Source organism: Myxocyprinus asiaticus, chromosome 8, assembly GCF_019703515.2.
Source record: "Myxocyprinus asiaticus isolate MX2 ecotype Aquarium Trade chromosome 8, UBuf_Myxa_2, whole genome shotgun sequence".
NCBI classification, from domain to species: domain Eukaryota; kingdom Metazoa; phylum Chordata; class Actinopteri; order Cypriniformes; family Catostomidae; genus Myxocyprinus; species Myxocyprinus asiaticus.
This window is the reverse complement of record NC_059351.1, coordinates 3320001-3341026: the sequence shown is the minus strand read 5'-3', so window position 1 is coordinate 3341026 and position 21026 is coordinate 3320001. Positions and strand designations below refer to the sequence as shown.

Here is a 21026-nt window from a genome sequence, read left to right as displayed (position 1 = left end):
TCGGTTATCCCTCTACACTACCATGACACACTCACGCCAACAAACACACTTTCCTCCAGAGGATTCCTCACGGATCTGCACTCCACACTACCACAACGCACACAAGCCTATGAACACACTCTCCATCTCCACGCTGTAGTCAGTGCCAGGTTCCCACAAGCTTCGCCAGCTCAGCTGTGTATTATTATTATTAAAAAATTCTGTTAACTTTGCATCCGCACTTGGATCTCTGGTCTCTGGGCCATGTCAACAGTAAGATAAAATGGGCATAATTCATACACTTTAATTTCTTCAACAAGACCCCTGAAATGGTTTAACATGCACAGTGTTATATTTATCGTAAATAATTAATTATATTATAGAATATGCTTTATCAGTGCTCAGTTTTTTAGAGGGCTCTGCATGAAATCAAAATTGGAGTCTTGTGGTCATCTGTATGCTAGTGTACTCCTAATAGTTGACCAAAGTAACCTTTAGCAGATATCCACATTTAAATTTTACGGTACAAAAATGTTGATAACTCATCTTGCACTACAGACATTTTTGTCAAATCAAATGAATGAGAATGCAAGTAGCAAATCATGGCTCATGGCTATGATGAAGCTAAAGCCTATTGGCTGTTTAAATAAAAAAAAAAAGATGATACCTTTGATATAGCGTGTCCTGCCTAAACGTATGGTCATTATCACTGGAACTATTAAAATCTTAATTAAAATAAGCATATGATTAAATATGTATGTTCATAAATATAATTGATATCTTATTTATAATAGCTTTGATGAAATTGTCCTGATTAAGTAAGGTCTTATTTAACACAATTTCCACATGCAATGTAACTTGATCAATGATTGGAGAAGGTCACCAATATCTGCACCAATCACAGGCGCACTTATTTCTGGAACCGTTTGGCATGCACCATGTGGATGTAGAAATCAGTTCTATTCTCTCTCCTCTGAATTGCATCAGACCTGCTAGCTGAAATCTCTTTGTGTAATATATTATGTCTGCCAATAGATCTTGGATAAGGGGCTCCCAAACAATCACCTTCCAATTACCTCCCCTCATTGATTAGAGCATTAGCCCAGCATCAGACACACACACACACACACACACACACACACACTGTGAATACATTAGCCCAGACTGAGTGAGATGTAAAGGTCAGACAAAATGAGAATGCGAGTGACAGAGAGATAGAGAGATAGAGAGAGAGAGAGAGAGATAGAGAGAGAGAGAGAGAGAGAGAGTGAGAGAAAGAGAGAGAAATGAGGAGGAGAATGATAAATGATGTGTGATTCCAGCCACAGCTTCTATAAAAAGCAGCAGAGCAGGACCGAGAGAAAAAAGGCAAAATCTTCTCTTTTCTCTTGTCTTGTATTTCCATTTGTTTTCCTATTGTATACATTCTACATTATTTATTATAAAGTGTATACATTGTAATGTGTATATTGTACATTGTAATCTGTGCATTGAATTGTATTCACTAAAGTTTAAACTTAATTAACAAACAATTCTGGTCAACTAATACTAAAGCAATATTCCGGGTTCGATACAAGTTAAGCTCAATCGACAGCATTTGCGGCATAATATTGATTACAACAAAAATTTATTTTTGACTCGTCCCTCCTTTTCTTTAAAAAAGCAAAAATTGAGGTTACAGTGAGGCACTTACAATGGAAGTGAATGAGGCCAATTTCTGAACATTAAAATACTCCGTTTCATAAGTATAGCCACAAGACATAAACAATATTCTCGTAAAAATGATTTTAGTGTGATAAAATCACTTACTAACCTTTTCTGTGTAAAGTTATAGCCAATTTTACAACTTTGTTGCCATGATGATGTAATGCCAACAAACCCTAAAACACTAAAATGACAATTTAAACAACTTTACAGCTCAAATAATACATGAGTTCCCTATCTGTCACTCACTCGACGTTGTGTCGATGTAGTGACACTAGGGGTCACTCTTGGGAGCCCAAGACACCTCTGGTCTTTGATAAAAGGCCAATGAAAATTGGCGAGTGGTATTTGCATGCCACTCCCCCGGACATACAGGTATAAAAGGAGCTGGTATGCAACCACTCATTCAGATTTTCTCTTCGGAGCCAAACGGTCATGCTCATTGAGCTGAATCCTACTGTTCATTCACCTCTGCTGGATCTGACGGCGCATTTCAGCGGCTTCTCCCTCCTCTGCTCTGGTGCACTGCAGAGAACGCCCCTAGGCAAGAGAGTATATTTTCTGAAAGAGCTTTTTTCTCCTCTAAAAGTGTATATATATTTCTCTAAAAGAGCGCACACACGGAACGTCTTTTTAAAGATGCCTTTCCGATTGTGTGTTATTCCTGGTTGCGGTCGTTATCTCTCAACTTCGGATGGTCATGATCGCTGTCTTTCGTGTCTGGGCGTGACCCATATGGAGGCAGCGTTTGTGGATAGTTCATGTTCTCATTGCGAGAACATGACCATGGCAACGTTACGGTCGCGGCTTGCTTTCGTAAGAAAGCAAGCCACCCCAGCGGCTCCCCGCCTCGGTCCTTCTACCTACGGGTATGAGGCCAGCGCGGCTAGCACTGGGGGTGATTTGGGGACCTCAATGGGATCGTCTCCGCTGGGTATCCCCCCGCGGACCTCCCATTCCCCAGCACGCTCGTCTGCCCCCGTCGGGCTTCTGGATGAGTTTGCCGGCTCGTCTCACGGCGAGTCTGGCTTTTTGTTCGCTCGCGGTGCACCTATGCTCGCAGAGCGCCGCCACCTGGCGTGGATGCCCTAAGCTCCCGTCCAAGCCCTGTAGGCTCACGTCATCCCTGACGGCTAAAGCCTACAGCTCTGCTTTACAAGCCTCCTCTGCCCTGCACGCCACGGCTCTCCTGCAGGTCCACCAAGCCAAGGCATTGAAAGAACTGCAGGAGGGTAGTTCCGCCCTAGATTTGATGCAGGAACTGCGCTCAGCGACCGACCTCGCTCTCCGAGCGACGAAGGTCACGGCGCGGTCTCTCCGGCAGACGATGGCCACACTAGTGGTCCAGGAGCACCACCTTTGGCTCAACCTGGTCGAGATGGGTGAGGCCGACAAGACACGGTTCCTTGCTGCCCCCATTTCCCAGGCTGGCCTATTCGGCAACACCGTTGAGGACTTTGCCCAGCAGTTCTTGGCGGTGAAGCAGCAGACGGAGGCAATCCGGCACATCCTGTCCCAGCACGGCTCAAGATCCTGCACCCCGTCTGCTCGTCACCAAGGGCGTCCCCCTACGGTGACTGCACCGGCTCCGCCCCTTCGGCCCGGCCCCGGTGTGGAGCCCACTGCAGGAAGCAGAACCCACCCATCTCACAGCCGGTGCCTAAGAACCCACGGAGGTCCTCAAAGCGCCCCTGAGATGGGCGACCCAGGGACGAGGAAACCCACTCACTTGGAGCTGGTAAAAAGACCACTCCATCCTCCGGTGGAGGGCTGGGCGGAAAATCTTTTGTTGCCTTTTTGTTTGATTTCGCCGCATGCCCAAGTGGCTGCGGTACCCAACAGTTCAGCAAAAGAGCGGCTTCCTTCCTCCCTGGGTCACATACCCGGTGTGCACTGTCGTCACCACGACTACCATCCACAGGTTTTTTCTTGCAGGATTGGCACTCCAGCGTTGGCCTTTCCGCCCCTGAGTGCCCAGCTGTGGCACACATCTGCCCCCGATGTGGCAGTCTCCATGGGTTATGAGGACAGGCCTCTTCCTCCCCTGTCCCAGGCTGTTCCGGGGGCGGTCACAAGGAGCCAGGTAAGTGCTTCGATGTCCCTAGATTCAGCACGGCCATGACGTGGTGTGGCACCTCGAGCTCCGCCCCGCCGCGAGGCCCCACCTGCCGGTACGTCTGACGACACTGTCCCCTTGGTCCCCCTTGCGCAGAACTTGGACGCATGGCTCGCGCTTTCCAATCCTTCGCGATGGCTGATCTGGACCGTCCAACTCAGCTATGCGATTCAGTTCGCCAGGCGCCCGCCCAGGTTCAGCGGTATTCACTTCACCTTGGTCAAGAGCGAAAATGCTGCTACCTTGCGCACGGAGATCGCTACCCTCCTACGGAAGGGCGCGATAGAAACTGTCCCTCCAGCCGAGATGAAGAAATGGTTTTACAGCCCCTACATCATCGTACCGAAAAAAGGCGGTGGGTTGCGGCCAATCTTGGACCTGCGAGTACTGAACCGGCCCTTACACAGACTCCCGTTCAAGATGCTGAAGCAAAAACGCATTCTGGCGAGCGTCCGGCATCAAGATTGGTTCGCGGCAGTACACCTGAAGGATGCACACTTCCACGTCTCGATCCTTCCTCGACACAGACCCTTCCTACGGTTTGCATTCAAGGGTCAGGCGTATCAGTACAAAGTCCTCCCTTTCAGCCTGTCCCTGTCTCCTCATGTCTTCACGAAGGTCGCAGAGGCTGCCCTTGCCCCATTAAGGGAGGTGGGCATTCACATTCTCAACTATCTCGACGACTGGCTAATCCTAGCTCACTCTCGAGACATGTTGTGTGCAAACAGGGACCTGGTGCTCTCACACCTCAGCCGACTAGGGCTTCGGGTCAAGAGGGAAAAGAGCAAGCTCCTCCCAGTTCAGAGCATCTCTTTTCTCGGTTTGGAGTTGGACTCAGTCTCCTTGACGAACGAGCGTGCCCAGTTGGTGCTGGCCTGTTTGAAGGCATTCAAACAGAAAACAGCAGTTCCACTGAAACTTTTTCAGAGGCTGCTGGGGCATATGGCATCCTCGGTGGTGGCCACCCCGTTCGGGTTGATGCATATGAGGCCGCTTCAGCACTGGCTCCAGACTCGAGTCCCGAGATGGGCATGGCGCCACGGGACACATCGCGTGGTCATCACGCCGGTCTGTCACCATCTTTTCAGCCCTTGGATTGACCTCTCGTTTCTACGGGCAGGTGTTCCTCTAGAACTGGTCTCCAGGCACGTCGTGGTCATGACAGATGCCTCCAAAACGGGCTGGGGTGCTGTTTGCAATTGGCACCCAGCCGCCGGCCTCTGGACAGGTCCGCGACTGCATTGGCACATCAGCTGCCTCGAATTGTTGGCAATTCTGCTTGTCCTGAGGAGGTTCCGGCCGTTGATCCAGGGCAAGCACGTGTTAGTTCGGACAGACAACACGACAATGGTAGCATATGTCAACCGCCAAGGCGGTTTGCGCTCTCGTTGTATGTCACAACTCACCCTCCGTCTCCTCCTCTGGAGTCAGCAGCACTTCAAGTCGCTGCGAGCCACTTACATCCTGGGCAACCTCAACACTACAGCGGACGCACTGTCATGGCAGGTTACCCTCAGGGGAGAGTGGAGACTCCACCCTCAGGTGGTCCAGCTGATTTGGAGTCGATTCGGACGGGCACAGGTGGACCTGTTCGCCTCCCAAGAATCCTCCCGCTGCCTGCTCTGGTAGGCCCTCACCGAGGCTCCCCTTGGCATAGACGTGCTGGCACACAGCTGGCCCCCTGGCCTATACAAATATGCGTTTTCCCCAGTGAGCCTGCTTGCACAGACCCTGTGCAAGGTCAGGGAGGATGAGGAGCAGGTCGTCCTGGTAGCACCCTACTGGCCCATCCAGACGTGGTTCTCGGACCTCACGCTCCTCACGACAGCTCCCCCCGGTGAATTCTCCTGAGGACGGACCTTCTTTCTTTACCTGCGGTGGTAGACACGATCACTCAGGCTAGGGCCCCCTCTACGAGGCGCCTGTATGCCTTTAAGTGGCGTCTGTTCACTAAGTGGTGTTCTTCCCGACGTGAAGACCCCCAGAGATGCGCAGTCAGATCAGTGCTTTCCTTCCTGCAGGAGAGGTTGGAAGGGAGGCTGTCCCCTTCCACCTTGAAGGTGTGCGTTGCCACCATAGCAGCACACCATGATGCAGTCGACGGTAAGTCCTTAGGGAAGCACGATCAGATCATCAGGATCCTAAGAGGCACCAGGAGGCTGAATCCCTCCAGACCGCGCCTCGTTCCCTCATGGGACTTCTCTGTAGTTCTTCAGGGTCTACAGAGAACCCCCTTTGAGCCTTTGCAGTCAGCCGAGCTTAAGGCACTCTCCTTGAAGACTGCACTACTGACTGCGCTCACTTCCATCAAGAGGGTAGGTGACCCGCAAGCGTTCTCTGTCAGCGAAACGTGCCTGGAGTTTGGTCCGGGTTACTCTCACGTGATCCTGAGACCCCGACCGGGCTATGTGCCCAAGGTTCCCACCACCCCTTTTAGGGACCAGGTGGTGAACCTGCAAGCGCTGCCCCAGGAGGAGGCAGACCCAGCCCTGTCATTGCTGTGTCCGGTGCGTGCTTTACGCATCTATTTGGATTGCACGCAGCGCTTTAGAATCTCTGAGCAGCTCTTTGTCTGCTTTGGTGCACAGCGGAAAGGAAGCGCTGTCTCCAAGCAGAGGATCGCCACTGGCTCATTGACGCCATAACTATGGCATATCTCACCCAGGACATGCCGCCCCTGGTAGGGCTATGAGCCCATTCTACCAGGGGTGTAGCGGCTTCCTGGGCCCTGGCCAGAGGTGCCTCTCTAACAGACATTTGCAGAGCAGCGAGCTGGGCAACACCCAACACCTTTGCAAGGTTCTACAACCTCCGGGTGGAACTGGTTTCGTCCCAGGTAGTGGCACGCAACACAAGCGAATAAGCTCGGGATAGCCGGCCGGGTGTATCGCTTGCACATAGTGCCTTCCACCTCCTTTTGAGCCTAAGACATGCATCATTAATTCCCAGTAGTGTTCACAAGTTTGTTCCCTGGCTGACTTCCTACGAGCCCTGTGGCAGTCTAGTTTTCAGAGAGATTCCCTGCTGGCCCACTACACGTGCTAACTAAGAGTCCTGTTCTGGGGTAGGTGCTCCGCATGTGGCGGTTCCCTGTAAGGCTAACCCCATGCGATATATATCTTTCGCTAATTCGTTTCCCTGTTGGCAAACTGCGTCTTCCTTGGGCAGAACCTTTCTGCCCCAGTCTCCATGTTTGTAGTAACTCCTCCCCATTGGGCAGGATCTACCTTGAAGACTCTCCACATGGTTGGAAAGACCATGTGACGTATCCTTCCACTTAAATATCCCCCCCTCTCTTTGGACGAGGTGTGGTCTCCGCTGTGTCTTCCCCTTGGGAGGGACACCCCCCTACTAGACCTGGCGGCCCAGTCGGATAATCCCCTTCTTTTTTAGGGAGTGGAAAAAAGAGAAGGGGAAAAGAGGCCACGACTGTGTTAAGCCTGTCTCTATCTCTTGGGTAGTCGACTTGTCCCCAAAAAGGGCCGTTCGACACTCATAACTATGTTGGGGGAGGTTACGTGTCGACCTGGTGTGCTGGCTATGAGGCACACAGTAGTCTGCCCACCACACACCGCCAGTTCACGTAACACAGTTCAGCCAGTTGTGGCGTTTCGTATAGGGACCCAAGTGTCACTACATCGACACAACGTCGAGTGAGTGACAGATAGGGAACATCCTGGTTACTTGTGTAACCTCCGTTCCCTGATGGACGGAACGAGACGTTGTGTCCCTCCTGCCACAACGCTGAACTACCTACTGAAATGGCCGGACATTATATTGGCTCCTGAATGAGTGGTTGCAAACCAGCTCCTTTTATACCCGTATGTCCGGGGGAGTGGCATGCAAATACCACTCGCCAATTTTCATTGGCCTTTTATCAAAGACCAGAGGTGTCTCGGGCTCCCAAGAGTGACCCCTAGTGTCACTACATCGACACAACGTCTCGTTCCCTCCATCAGGGAATGGAGGTTACACAAGTAACCAGGACGTTTTAACAGAAGAATGAATGAAAGTGCTATTATAAAATTATAAGCATCACATTTCTGCCTTTAAACCCTCCAAAAATTGGCCCCATTGACTTCCATTGTAAATGCCCCACTGTAACACAGATTTTTGCTTTTTTAAAGAAAAGGAGGGACAAGACGAAAGTAATTTTTGTGTTAATCAATATTATGCCACAAATGCTGTCGACTGACCTTAACTTGTATTGAACACGGAATATTCCTTTAATTGTTTGTGTCTGGCGCTCTTGGGCATATTCAGAAATTTCAGTTTCTAATTACTTCTAAAAGGTGGAATAAAGAGGAAAAACTATGTTATATTAGAGCAACAATTTAACGGATTTTGTATTTTCCTTTCTTTTTTTTATGCAATGGAACAGAACGGGATCCCAAAGTAACAATTTTTAGGGAACTCCCTTAACTGTTACAGTATTAGGGGTCCAGGAAAGTATGTATAGTCATTATTGTTACAAATAACTCTTTGCATTTATTGTAATTTATTGTCTATTGCTGCATGTTGAGCAGATGTCAAATGTGACCAAGGTAAATTTCGCTACTTCACATTTACTGGCGAATAAAAAAAATTTAAATTCTGATTCAGACATTTCCTATTTCCACTTTGGGAATCATATACAGCTACATTAGGGATGTGCCTTGCACGTTAGCATCTGTGAGTTATAGAATCTGAAAAATGTATCTCTTGTGTATTGATCATGCAGAGAGTGCTGCCAGCACCCAAAGATGTGAATTCAGTTTCAGATGAGTGAGTGTGAATGCTAGCATGTGTTACAGGTATGTGTGTGTGTGTGTGTGTGTGTGTGTGTGTGTGTGTGTGTGCGTGCGCACGTGTGCAAGTGTGTGAAAGGAACTCATAAATGGTAATTTCCTCCACACTGACTCTGGGCATGGTCTATGGCCTTACTAATTGGATCTTACAGTCTTGTCTACCCTGAGGCAGTATGTGCATGTGTGTGTGTGTGTGTGTGTGTGTGTGTGTGTGTGTGTGTGTGGCAGTTGGCCACACACACAGGTGGTATAACAGGCAACCTCAGGGCAGGATATGGTGCTCTCTGCCTCTCACATTCCCACTGATTAAACACACACACACTGACACACTGGTTATAATTCTTAATGACCAAACAGTATAAAAAACTAAAACAGTATAATCAAATCTGACCAGTTCAAAATGTAAAAATTTCAGCAGACGCTGCAATTTTATGAGTCTTGTGCGAGGGCAAGGCATGGCGTTACACAGCGTGACACATCCATTCGTTCTTTGAAATTATGCTCATGCGAAGCCTGTGGAACACTTGATTTTATTTCTCTGCATCGTTCCTTTTGTGCCATGGGGTGCCACATTGTCGTTCATGGTCAAAGTCAAGGACAGACAGATAGCAGGCTGTGCTCCCAACATTAGCCGGAACTGAAACGATAATGTTTCTTTTGATGACGCAGATGTTAATGGGGGTTTGTTCTGCGTGGGTTCTGTTCTCCTATGGAGCCGAGCCGCGTCTGTGCAGTTTGGAGGCAAAGCAGAATTCATTTGTCGTCCCAAACGATACTAAAGAATGCAAACAGGGCAGCTAATGTGTTGAAGGCTGATGTCTGGGCTGTGTTATGTAATGTGGGCTCTCTCAAATGAGTCTATTTGATTTATTTTCTGTGCGAAATGCTGTACAAATATATTCTGCTATTTTTCCGGATGAGGAACACCTGCTTTTAAAGCACAAAGTATTTTTCATGTTTATTTTTTTGTTTTTTTTTACACACTTATGTGCTAATTATGCCACAAATCAATGTGTTGACAAGCTCTCAGTACTCTACTCAACTCTAACACATAGGCCATGTACACACTGTAAAGTTTTGTGAGTGACAACCACATATAAATGCAGAAATAAAACCCCTAAATTATTGTTCTGTAAGGAAGCATCGCCAGGGGCGTAGCTACAGATGTTGGGCCCCGGGCACAGAACTATTTTAGGGCCCCCTAAATAATTTGGTTTGTGGTGAGGGTTATACATATGGTCTAAGATGGATATTTATCCTTGCTATATTATTTATAAGTGTGGCAGCGGGGGCGTGGTCAAGCATCTCTCCGGAGAGAGAGAAAGCGGTAAGGGCGCTTACACCTGAGCTAAATTATGTCTAACACCTGTCTCTAATTTCAGTGAGCACGGGGAGAGCGGCTTAAAAGAGCCACACCGCCAGTAGTCGGGGTGAGAGATTGGCGCAAGGAAGGCCACGGTCTTATATATTGTTATGCTGATGATGTAATGAAGTGGGACTCTTTAAGTAACTATTTGTTTGTGAAACTGTTGAGTGTGTGTGGAACTGTAAGCGACAGGGTGCACAATTAAACGCCTACCTGAAACAGGAAACCTTGCTGCTTGCCTCCTCCTTCCATTGAGAAGAGTTAAAATAAGTAATTCACAATTTTCACATTCACATTATTTGAATCAAGCAATAAATAAGAAAAAACACACAAAAAAAAAAAAAAATGGCATACAAACAAAATTAATTATGTATACATTTATAATTTACAAGTTCTTGTGTTGGTAAAATCACCATAAGATCTCTGAAATGAGAGGGGCACCAGTTTGTTCAGTCTATCCTGAGGCTTTTTTTTTCCTCTCAGGTAGTTTTAGCAAATCATAATTTGCTAACTGACATTAACATAGGGTCCAAAACAAACTTAAAATATTAATAAACTAATTATAATATTTATCATTTATTTATTATCAAATTATTTATAAAAACAAATTCTGATAAGCCATGCAACTAGGGCTGTCACGATTATGAAATCTGGCTGATGATTAATTGTCAAACAAATAATTGCGATTATGACAATTAATTGTCTCTTTAAGGGCTTTCACGATTAATTGTCATAAATTGTCATATTTTTTAAGGTGCGCTTTTTTTCTGTATGTGTGCTTCATACACCTTAAGAAGTCACTTTTACATATTTAACTTGAAATATTTAAATCACATAATAAAATAGGAATATAATAAAGGCTTTAACAACTTATGAATGACATGAAAAATAAGGTTTTAAATATCAAAATATTTCTAAATATTTAAAATATGTCTCTCTTTTTGGTCAACTTTAGTTTTGGTCAATTTTACATTTACACTTGTTTTTTTGAAGTCATATATTTGATAATTTTTTTTAAATAAAAAGTACAATATAATTTTATGTGCTTTATATATATTTTATTATATTTATATTATTATATATTTATTATAATAATGCAATAGTAAATCCCCTTTCCTCCCAATTTGGAATGCCCAATTCCCAGTGCGCTCTAAGTCCTCGTGGTGACGTAGTGACTCGCCTCAATCTGGGTGGCGGAGGACAAATCTCAGTTGCATCCGCGTCTGAGACTGTCAATTTGTTGAGCGCGTTACCATGGAGACGTAGCGCGTGTGGAGGCTTCACGCTATTTTCCGCGACATCCACGCACAACTCACCACATGCCCCACCGAGAGCGAGAACCACATTATAGCGACCACGAGGAGGTTACCCCATGTGACTCTACCCGCCCTAGCAACCGGGCCAATTGGTTGCTTAGGAGACCTGGCTGGAGTCACTCAGCACGCCCTGAAAACATTTCTTTCCTAATTTCTTCAATTTCACACGTTTTTTAATGCTCTGATTAAACCCACGAGCCCTTATTTGTCATGAAGCAAAACCTTTGAGATTTCATCACTCCACAGAAATAGAGTAAGCGTGCTCCTCTGTGCCACTACGTGTATGTACCAGAAACTCAGCTGACAGCGTGCGCATCAGAGCGCTTCACACGCTCTTCCAGACAGGAACTTGTTGATGTCCGCGGTGCGGCCCAGTGACGCTGAATGACACACAAACGCACCGTTCATGGCATTTATGCAGTATATTCGCTTAAAATTCCCTTATTTGGGCATTAAAATGTGATTGGCACTTGAATGCCCAATAATCGCGGTTGTCTCAAATAACCGCGGTTTGATCAAATAACCGTGTGACTGTGGAATTATTTAGCTAACTTTTCCTTGCAAATCAGTAACAAACAACACAGGTTATTAATTCTGTCAGGAAAGTGAAACTAAACCTCATAGAAAAAGAACTTCTGTTGTGGTTTTTGCTTGGGGACTTGCTATTGGCTGTTGTGTTTGCATAATTAATTAGGTAGGTCTGTGCAGGTTTTAGGGACTGTTAGGGAATGTAACTGTAACTTTATTCACTCCCGTGAAAGTTTGCGGGAGCAAGCGAGTGGGTGTCACAATTGTATACATATAGACAGTGTGCAATAGAGATAGTGGCCCGTGTGGCACATGGTCACAGAGAGTAAAAGATCTGCCTTTGCCTTTCTATGGGCCCCCCTACAGTGAGGTTCCCTGTTACTCAGGTCCAACATTACCTGTGGTCCGACACCCCTGATCATACCCTTTCAAACTGATTTTTAAAACAAGTTGATTTTGAGTGCACCATCCAAAAAATAATAATAATAAATAGAATTTTTGATAATTAAGCATGGCAGGGGGGAAAGTGTTTGTCTAAAATGCTGCAGCAGAAATGACCCATTCACATGTCTAAATTTAGTCAGTTCAATTCAAGTCACACTTTCCACAGAACATTTGCTTTAAAGGCATAGTTCATCCACTCTCGTGTTGCTCAAAACCTGCAAGACATTTGTTTTGCAACACAAAATGATGTACAGTATCCATCAAAATGTCCTGCTCTTTTCTATACAACGAAATTGCATTGTGATCACTGGTTTTCAAGTTCAGTTGCAATTTTGATTGCTTTATTAAAATTGAGTGTTTGTGGGTCAGAGTCCTCTAAAACTTTACATAGGCTATATAAACTTTTTATAGGCTATATTGTCATAATCTTTTTTTTAGTCATTCGTAGAATCATTTGTTATTTAATACATTAATTTTAATAACAAATATTGTTCATACTGTAAATTTGTTTGGAATACTTTTTGATGCTTTGCATAGATAGTTATGTTGCACGTGTTGTATTTTATTTTGTCATCTTGCCTAGGGCACCAAGTGAGCAATGACCAACAATGGTGTACCCTCAAATAAACAGGTGCATGATGGCCCTGGTTTCATGTGTGTACGGCATACAGGAGTGTATCTTGAAATTGCAACGGTTTTTATATTGTTTTATAACTACAGTATAGGAAACATCTTCATAACAAGAAGCATCAATGCAAACAGTTTAACCTGTTAGGTATTAACTATTTTTGATTAAATAAATATCACCAACCAGAGACGGTACACTTTTAAATATGTTCATAATTTTAACGGGAAAAGATTGTAAAAAAGCTACTGTAAAATTGTTAATTAGTGAACTGGTAGTTACCTTACCATATAAAATTAGATTATATTTAACAAGACAATACATCTCATTTTAGCATAAAACAATGTAAAAAAAACTATTTAAAATTATGATTTTTACTGTATGTATTTAACCATGAACATGTATATTATGTTTAACAAGACAATACATGTACTTATGGTAAGATGTTCTTAAAAATTGTCGTGAAAAGCAATAATTGCTTTTTTAATTAACAATGTTTAATTAATGTTTACTGCAGATATACGGTGGTGAACTGTAAAAAAAAAAAAAAAAAAAGCCATTAAATTGACATCCCATAATGCCTGAAACATGGTCAACCACATCATTTTTTACCATAAATGTAATAGGATTTTGTTGTTGTTGTTGTTTTTACAGTAAAGAGAGACAATATCAAGACACATCCTCTGAGGTTTTCTGGCACCGCACCTCAGACAAGCTTTCAGTGTCTAAAAGAGAGTGATGTCACTGTTTTAACAACTAGTTGTTCAGTGCAGTTCTGTTAATCCTATGTGGATTTTTCTGTTGATAGAATGTAGTCGTCACTCTCGTAAATAACTGTGTGCACAGAATTAAATAAAGTCTCAGTGGATGAGTAACAAACCTATTTAGCTGCAGTGTGTATGCAGTTATAAACTAACACATACAAAGGCACACATAACTACACCCTGTGAGACTACAATAGAGTGCAAAGTGTTTGTGAATGTATCTCTGTACCTGAGGCCCATAATCTTGTAGGCATCAGGCAGATAGCAGCGAGTGTTCTCCATCTGAGCGGGGTCCGAGTCACAGATCTTGTCATCTGTGCGCCCATAATTGGCACTCTCGATCATAATGACATCGGTGCCCGGGCAGCGCAGTTCGATAGGATAACCCTCACACGACAACTCTCGACGCACCACAGCCATCGGCACCGGAGCACGACTTAAAACTGCAGAGAGAGAGAAAGAGAGAATTTTTTATATTACAAAGATTACAGCAGACTATGAAAAAATGTAAATGTTCTTCAGCTTTCTTTGATGCACACCCTCTCTCATATAAGATTCCTGTTTTTGAGCATAAACCATTGATAAAAGTGTGTGTGGATGTGTTTTTACTGGCTTTACTTTTTCATCTGTGCTAATCAATTTTTTTTCTTCTTTTTATTCTTTCTAATCTTTCTTTTTCTATATATATTTGGCCCCTGGATTTTCAGTTTGTTTGTTTTTTGTTTTTTTATCTTCATGGGCAAATATTATTTATAAATCATATACAAAATAAATAAAAATTACAAAATTACAAAAATAAGACACATTTTTTTATGTCAAATACATCACTTTAATTCATTCATTAACATAAACTCTCAATCTGAATAACTAGATTTAATATTTACTATCAATTACCCAGAAAATTAAATCAACATCAAATATTTTATGCAATAATGCATTTAACTAGGCCTAGAATAGCATATTAAAACCCATATTATGATCTCTTTACTGTGCAATATTCTCTCGTGCATTATGCATTTGCATGTATGTTATGTAAATAAATATTTACGTATAAATACTGTTAAAACAGACTATACCCAATTTTCACAAACATGTACATAGGTTTCTTTTTGGCAGATGCTATTTGCACCCTGGTGCAAATAATGGTGTATCCTATGTACACCCCATTGCAAACAGTAGCAGATATTATTTGCACCCCAAACCGGTGCAAATAATGGTAGATACTAATTGCACCCTGGTGCACATAGTGTCAGATACTATTTGCACCCATATTTAAATACTAACATACAGTATATGGGCATCACTGTAGTGTGTTTATTGTGTTTATTCAGAGCCCCACAGACACACTACATTAGCCCCTACCCCTAAACCTAACCTTAACCTTACCTTAGAAAAAAATAACCTTGGTTTTACTACAGTAACCATGGTTTCACCATGCAATTATTTTTAAATTTACAGTAACCACAAAATCAACCATTGTTACTATATTACCACCATATTACTGTACTAACACCATGGTTAATTGCATTAAAACTATGGTTTCTGCCAAAAACAAACATGGTTACTACAATATTATTAATACAGTGATGCAATCTACACACAAGCAATGCTAAGCCGCGGGAACGAGTCCGATCGACAGACCCCTCCTCCGGATCAAACCCTTCTCTGGACTCTCCAACATTCACCATAACCAAATCACTGCGATGAAATCAACATTTATATCTATTATTCTAAGTAGTATAAAAGGAAATATTAAGAGTGGAATCAGGAAATTGAATGGGGAGAAGAGTTGGACAAAACGCAGATTCAAACCGTGGTCGTTAGGAAAACAGTACGCATTCACACATGGTCTTTACAGCGATGCCTATTGTCTAGTTTGTTGTATATTCCTGTGGTTCCACCAGACTACTGGGGTGCAAATACCTGCACTGTGTGGCAGATGCTATTTACACCGGGTGCTAAATTTCTCTGTTGATTCTTGTAATGATTCTTGTCTATATAATATATTTAAATGCTCACGTATCCAAAACAAATCCCTTTTTTGTTGAAGTACACTTGGCCAATAAAGCTACAAATAAAACATGGAGGACCGGGCATTTTTTTGCCTGCCCATTGTGAATTTCGTAATTGTTTCTTTTTGTTTTAAGGGTAGGGTTAAGTTAGCTTTTATATAAAATGGTGTGTCCTCATTTGGATAGTAGGGGATAAATGTGTCTGTGTTTAAGAGAGAAAACAAGTACAAAGAGCAATACAGGAATAACTCACTGGAGGAAAACTATTCTTTCATTACAGAATATAAAGATGTCATACTTGTACCAAAAGTCACATCTCTCTAGTGATCAGGTCGCAAGTAATAATCTCTCTTTAAATTACAGCTGTTCACACTTAAATCAAAAATGACATTTTTTACCGCCACCCCTTTCCTGTTACCGTAGCAACGCACTCCTTTCCCTTGCATGACGTATAGCCATAGACACACACCAACACAATAAACACCACTGTAGTGCCTCAGACAAAGACACAGACGCACGTACGCTCTTATGAAATGAATCTAAAGGATGTGAATGACACTTGACTGTCTGCACGAGTTAATTTCATATTCCGCTGCTGCCTCTAATTAGCATACAGGAGAGAGAATAAATAAAGCATAGGGGTGAAACACACTCCTCCAATCAGGATTCAGGATGATACTCTCGTCACTGTAATCATTTGTATGTTGAGATTTAACTGACAGGCACGCACACATAACTGACAGCCCCAGAATGCTTCTTATATGAAGAGAACGCAAAGGCCAGCAGAAATTACTATGTGCATAAGTGTGTGGGCAGGGCTGAATGTATGGAACTGAAATGGCTTATGGGTATAATGTGGGTTATTGGTTTAAATAGGATTGAGTGCAGCCAGGATGGCTGCTGTTGAGGTGGAACAGCGTTTCAGCGCCCTTGAGACCAGAAGAAGGTGAGCGTGAGAGAAAAGAAGCAATCAATGGCAGTGAGCAAAAAGCAGAGCGGGTGAGTGAATGTGTGTATTACTGAGATATAGAGAACGTCAATGACAGACTGAAGAGAGAAACGGGTGTTGAAGGAGGTGAGAGGGACACTGAGCGTTTGTTAAAGGAACAGTTCAACCAAACATTAAATTCGGTCATTATTTAATTACCCTGAAGTCATTCCAAATGTACTTAACTTTTTCCATGGAACACAAATGGTGAATTTTTGATAAATATCCTGGCTGCATTTTTCTGCATAATAAAAGTGAATGAGGACTGGGGCTGTCAAGCTCCAAAAAGACAAAAAGCACCAAAAAATATCATTAAAGTGGCCCTTACAAATTGTGCGCTATATTCCAAGTCTTCAGAGGTCATGTGATAGCTACTGTATGTGTGAGAAACTAAAATTTAAGTTGTTATTCACTGAAACTCTTGACATCCACCCTAACTCTCCTTGGAATGTTCATGAGAGAAGTAGCAATGTCCGATTTACTTCACAAAACCATTCTACCAATCAACTTTTTGTATTGTAGAAATGTGAAACTTGTCTGCTGCCACGCTATACTGTGTGTATATGATGTTACGTATTTAAATGAACTGAATTATAATATTTATTATATTTTATATTTATAATAATTTTAACTAATAATCTTCATTTGGGGGCTTTCTCATAAATATCGATTATATGCAATTCATTCGATTGACAATATATATATATATATATATATATAGTTTGATTTTGTTTTTTTGTATTGGTTTGGGATTAAATATGACCAGGACGTTTTTGGCCACGTTCACACAACAGCAGAATACAGCTGTCAGACCTGTTTTGAGTGCTTTATTCGGTTACGTTCACACACAGTTCGGTTATTTACGAGAGTGACAACCGCATTCTATAACCGAACTGACACCCGCAAATTTTCAGGTCTCACAACCATATTTTCGGCAAACCTGTGCTGTGTGAACAGAACCGCACTGGAAAACTAGTTGTTAGTTACGTCATGTACAGTGAGAGCCACGCTGCACTGTACACGAGGGTTTCTCGTATGTTTCATGTGGGGTTTCGTTAACTCACGGAGACGGAGAAATGAGCTGCGTGTCATCCAAAGATTCAGCCAATGTTTTCCACCGGCTACTCAAGGGCACGAACCGCACGACACAAAAGCTGCGCTCTGCACGCAGTTAAAAATCATTCAAAGCCGCAGTCGGTTAATTATATGATGGATGAACTCGCACCTCGATTGCACTTAATAACATGGCAACAATTGTGATAAGACATGCCGGTGTTATGGACGTCGCCATCTTTTAGTCACTGTCACTATGGTTACAGGTGTACGGTTGTGACTTTGGTTGTTCGTTCATACAGACTACATTCGAACTGCTACTGTAAGCTGCTGTATGAACGGGACATTTCAAGACTCAAACTTGTAAGAAAATCTGGTTGTCAATCGCAAACACTGACTGTGTGAACGTAGCCCTTCTTCACTAACCTATTGCATGACTTCAGAAGACATGAGATATCGCACACAACACATATGGACCACAATTATGGTACTTTCATGGTGCTTTTGCATCTTTTTTGACGATTGAACGCTTTAGTCGCCATTTATTGTAACGAGCTAACAGCACAGTCTTCAGAATTTCTCCTTTTGTGTTCCAAGGGGTGTGAAACAATGAACTATTGGGTGAACTGTTCCTTTAAATCTTGTGTTGAACATTGTCCTGATGTTTTTAAAACATCCCCCCTTTGGCCAATTTACCCGTGTCCTCTGAGCTCAAAACGTTACACTAAAGGTCCCCTTGAGGGACCAACATGCACACACGGACATACTCACATGTGCAACACACGCGCGCACACACACACATAAAGCGTCCAGACGTCTGCATCTCTGATTATTGATCTGTCAGATCCTCTTACATCTGCACTCTATCTCACGCACTTTCAACAGGTTCACACACATTCACACATTTTTTATAGTTATAGATCGGCCCATAAAATGGCTCGTTCACAGAAAAATCAACCATCTATATTTCATCTTTCACTCGAAATGGAGCCTTCTATTAAAAGGCTTTGAAAGTTATTTGTGTTTGTTTGTTTCATATTTCTCTCTCCGATATGTTTGTGTGTTTCTGTGTATGTGTGAATAAAGCGTTTTGATCATAACTGATGCACAGTGGTTGTGAAATTCAGTGATTGCTCATGAATCATTTATTGCTACGAGCAGAGATGTCTCAATTAGTAGTTTCCAAAACTTTAATAAGACAAGAAAACTGTGAAATTTTCACTGAAGATTTGCGAGCTGTGCGCTTCGGTCTCATTTGGCTCGTCTGACAATCTACACTTCAAGGTTGGGGGGATAACTAATCAAATAAAAGCAGTAAGACATCTTGCTTATCCATCACTGCTTAAAACAACACAACAAGGAAATAATTGGGTTTTGGGTGTGGGTGTGCAGCTCTAAACAATAAGGCTTTTTTTCTGTTGGCCCAGTTATGCTGGGTTCACACATCCTCTGTGAGCGGGGAGTGAGCGGCGCTTTTTCGTTTCGGCGCCCATATTAACAGATTACACCATTGCAAGCATAAGTCACGAGGTGATGAGTCTCAGACGCGGCAGTGAGCGGATAGTTTCGGCTCACATTTATACATATACATTTATAGAGGACTTTGTCGTCTTTCTGTTTGGCGAGTGCACATGGCAACCGCTGTATCGTGAGATTGAGTGACAGCACATCCGCCTTGTTTGATCTCGTGGGGAGAGTGTGTGCTTGTCAAATGATATTGCAAAGTGAAAGACAGTCCCGGGCCAGCACAACAGTGTGGAAGAGTGGGCTGAAGAGAGCAAATTTGCTGTTTACTCTTATTCAGGAAATGATTGCACATTTATTAAAATACATGATCGCGGCCCATCATGTATGGCTGTGCGACCCAATTTGCAAGCCTTACGTTGCATCAAGAACATGAATGAATATTAAAATACCATGTGAAACTTTAGCAGCGGCGGTGTTGAATTATAAGCACCGCTGCTAAAGTTTCACATTGTTTGCTAAATGCATATAGGGGATACAATGTCGTTGAAATGTAATAATGTAGACACTGGCTTGACTGGGCAAGTCAACTATTCTATCAGCTGGCTCGAAAACCTCACACACTGGTCCCTGATCATCAGGCCTCTATTGCTGAGCCATGATGTGTGTGTGTGTCTTACCAAGTGTGACGGGTGTGAAGAGGGTGAAGAGGAAAAATAGGTGTGTGGACCACATGACCACTGATGACCCCGATGACCTCTGCACTGACTCGCTGAAGTTCAGTCTCACACACCTTAGAGCCATGGAGTTCCTCTCCGACACACACACCTAAAGCAAGACGAACAACACACACACAGACAGAGTGAAGAGAGTGTTAATGTTTTTCTCTTTTATTCTATAAATGCAAGGAATAGTTCAACTTTAAAGACAACACAATGTCAAAACTGACTCAATTTACTTTCTTAATATATGTTCCTGGCCTTTATGCACGATCTATCAGTGCATGTTATTATAAAGAAAAAAAAATGTTTGGTTTCAGAATCTTTCATCAAAATGTAATCACTTTCTCTGCCTCTCAAATGACTTCTTTTCAGCTGATGTAACCAAAGTCACACAGGCTGCGAAAAATGATTTCAACCAATAATACCATAGCCTATCCAATCAAATCTCAATGGATCAAATCAAGTCCACCCATCATTATTGAATATGAATACCAGTAATAATCAGAAATATGTCACATTATAGAAGTTAAACGAGACACGAAAAGCTTAAAAGATTCAGAAGTTTACAGTAGTATGTTTCCTTGGTAACACTTTACAATAAGGTTGTATTTGTTAACATTAGTTAACATGAACTAACAATAAGCAATACTTTTACAGCACTTATTAAAATTATTAATAGATTCATGCTAATTAACAAATACATTTTAATAGACATTGGCCAATATTCAATAATAAGGTATACCGTGATGATTAACATGCACCATATTGTCATCGTGAGCACTTTAAAATACAGTGAAAATTTCTATATAATCTATTAACCAAACTGTTTAGATTTTTCTGAATGCACTGTAGCATTTCCATCAATAAAGCAACATTCCCAACATTCACTCTTACAGTAACAGGAAGACTTACCAAATTACTAGGGAACTCTAAAATTCACGTTTTTTTGGTCAGTTAATCTTTTCCCTCAAAATGTTACCATTGCTGTTACATGTTCACAGGAGCGGTTTTTACGACCACACAAACCATGCAATTGCGTGGGGCCCCGTACATCGGTGGGGGGGGCACCCACCCTGGTAGGAAAGCCACTTGAGGCGTGACATGATGTTCTGGGTACATGCGTGAACACGCTGTTGTCAGCGCTCTTAGAGCGGTTCA

General features: G+C 42.9%; 1 protein-coding gene across 1 annotated transcript in view; it reads right to left on the bottom strand.

Moving 5' to 3' along the window:
• LOC127444944 (adhesion G protein-coupled receptor L3-like) overlaps positions 1 to 21026 on the bottom strand; it is a 163162-nt gene that overhangs the window by 102067 nt on the left and 40069 nt on the right. Inside the window, exons 2-3 of the mRNA XM_051704623.1 lie at positions 19827 to 19974; positions 13859 to 14072 (exon numbers count right to left, since the gene is read on the bottom strand). Of these exons, the coding sequence (XP_051560583.1) occupies positions 13859 to 14072; positions 19827 to 19950 (338 nt within the window). The 5' untranslated portion in view covers positions 19951 to 19974. The remainder of the gene's footprint in view (positions 1 to 13858; positions 14073 to 19826; positions 19975 to 21026) is intronic.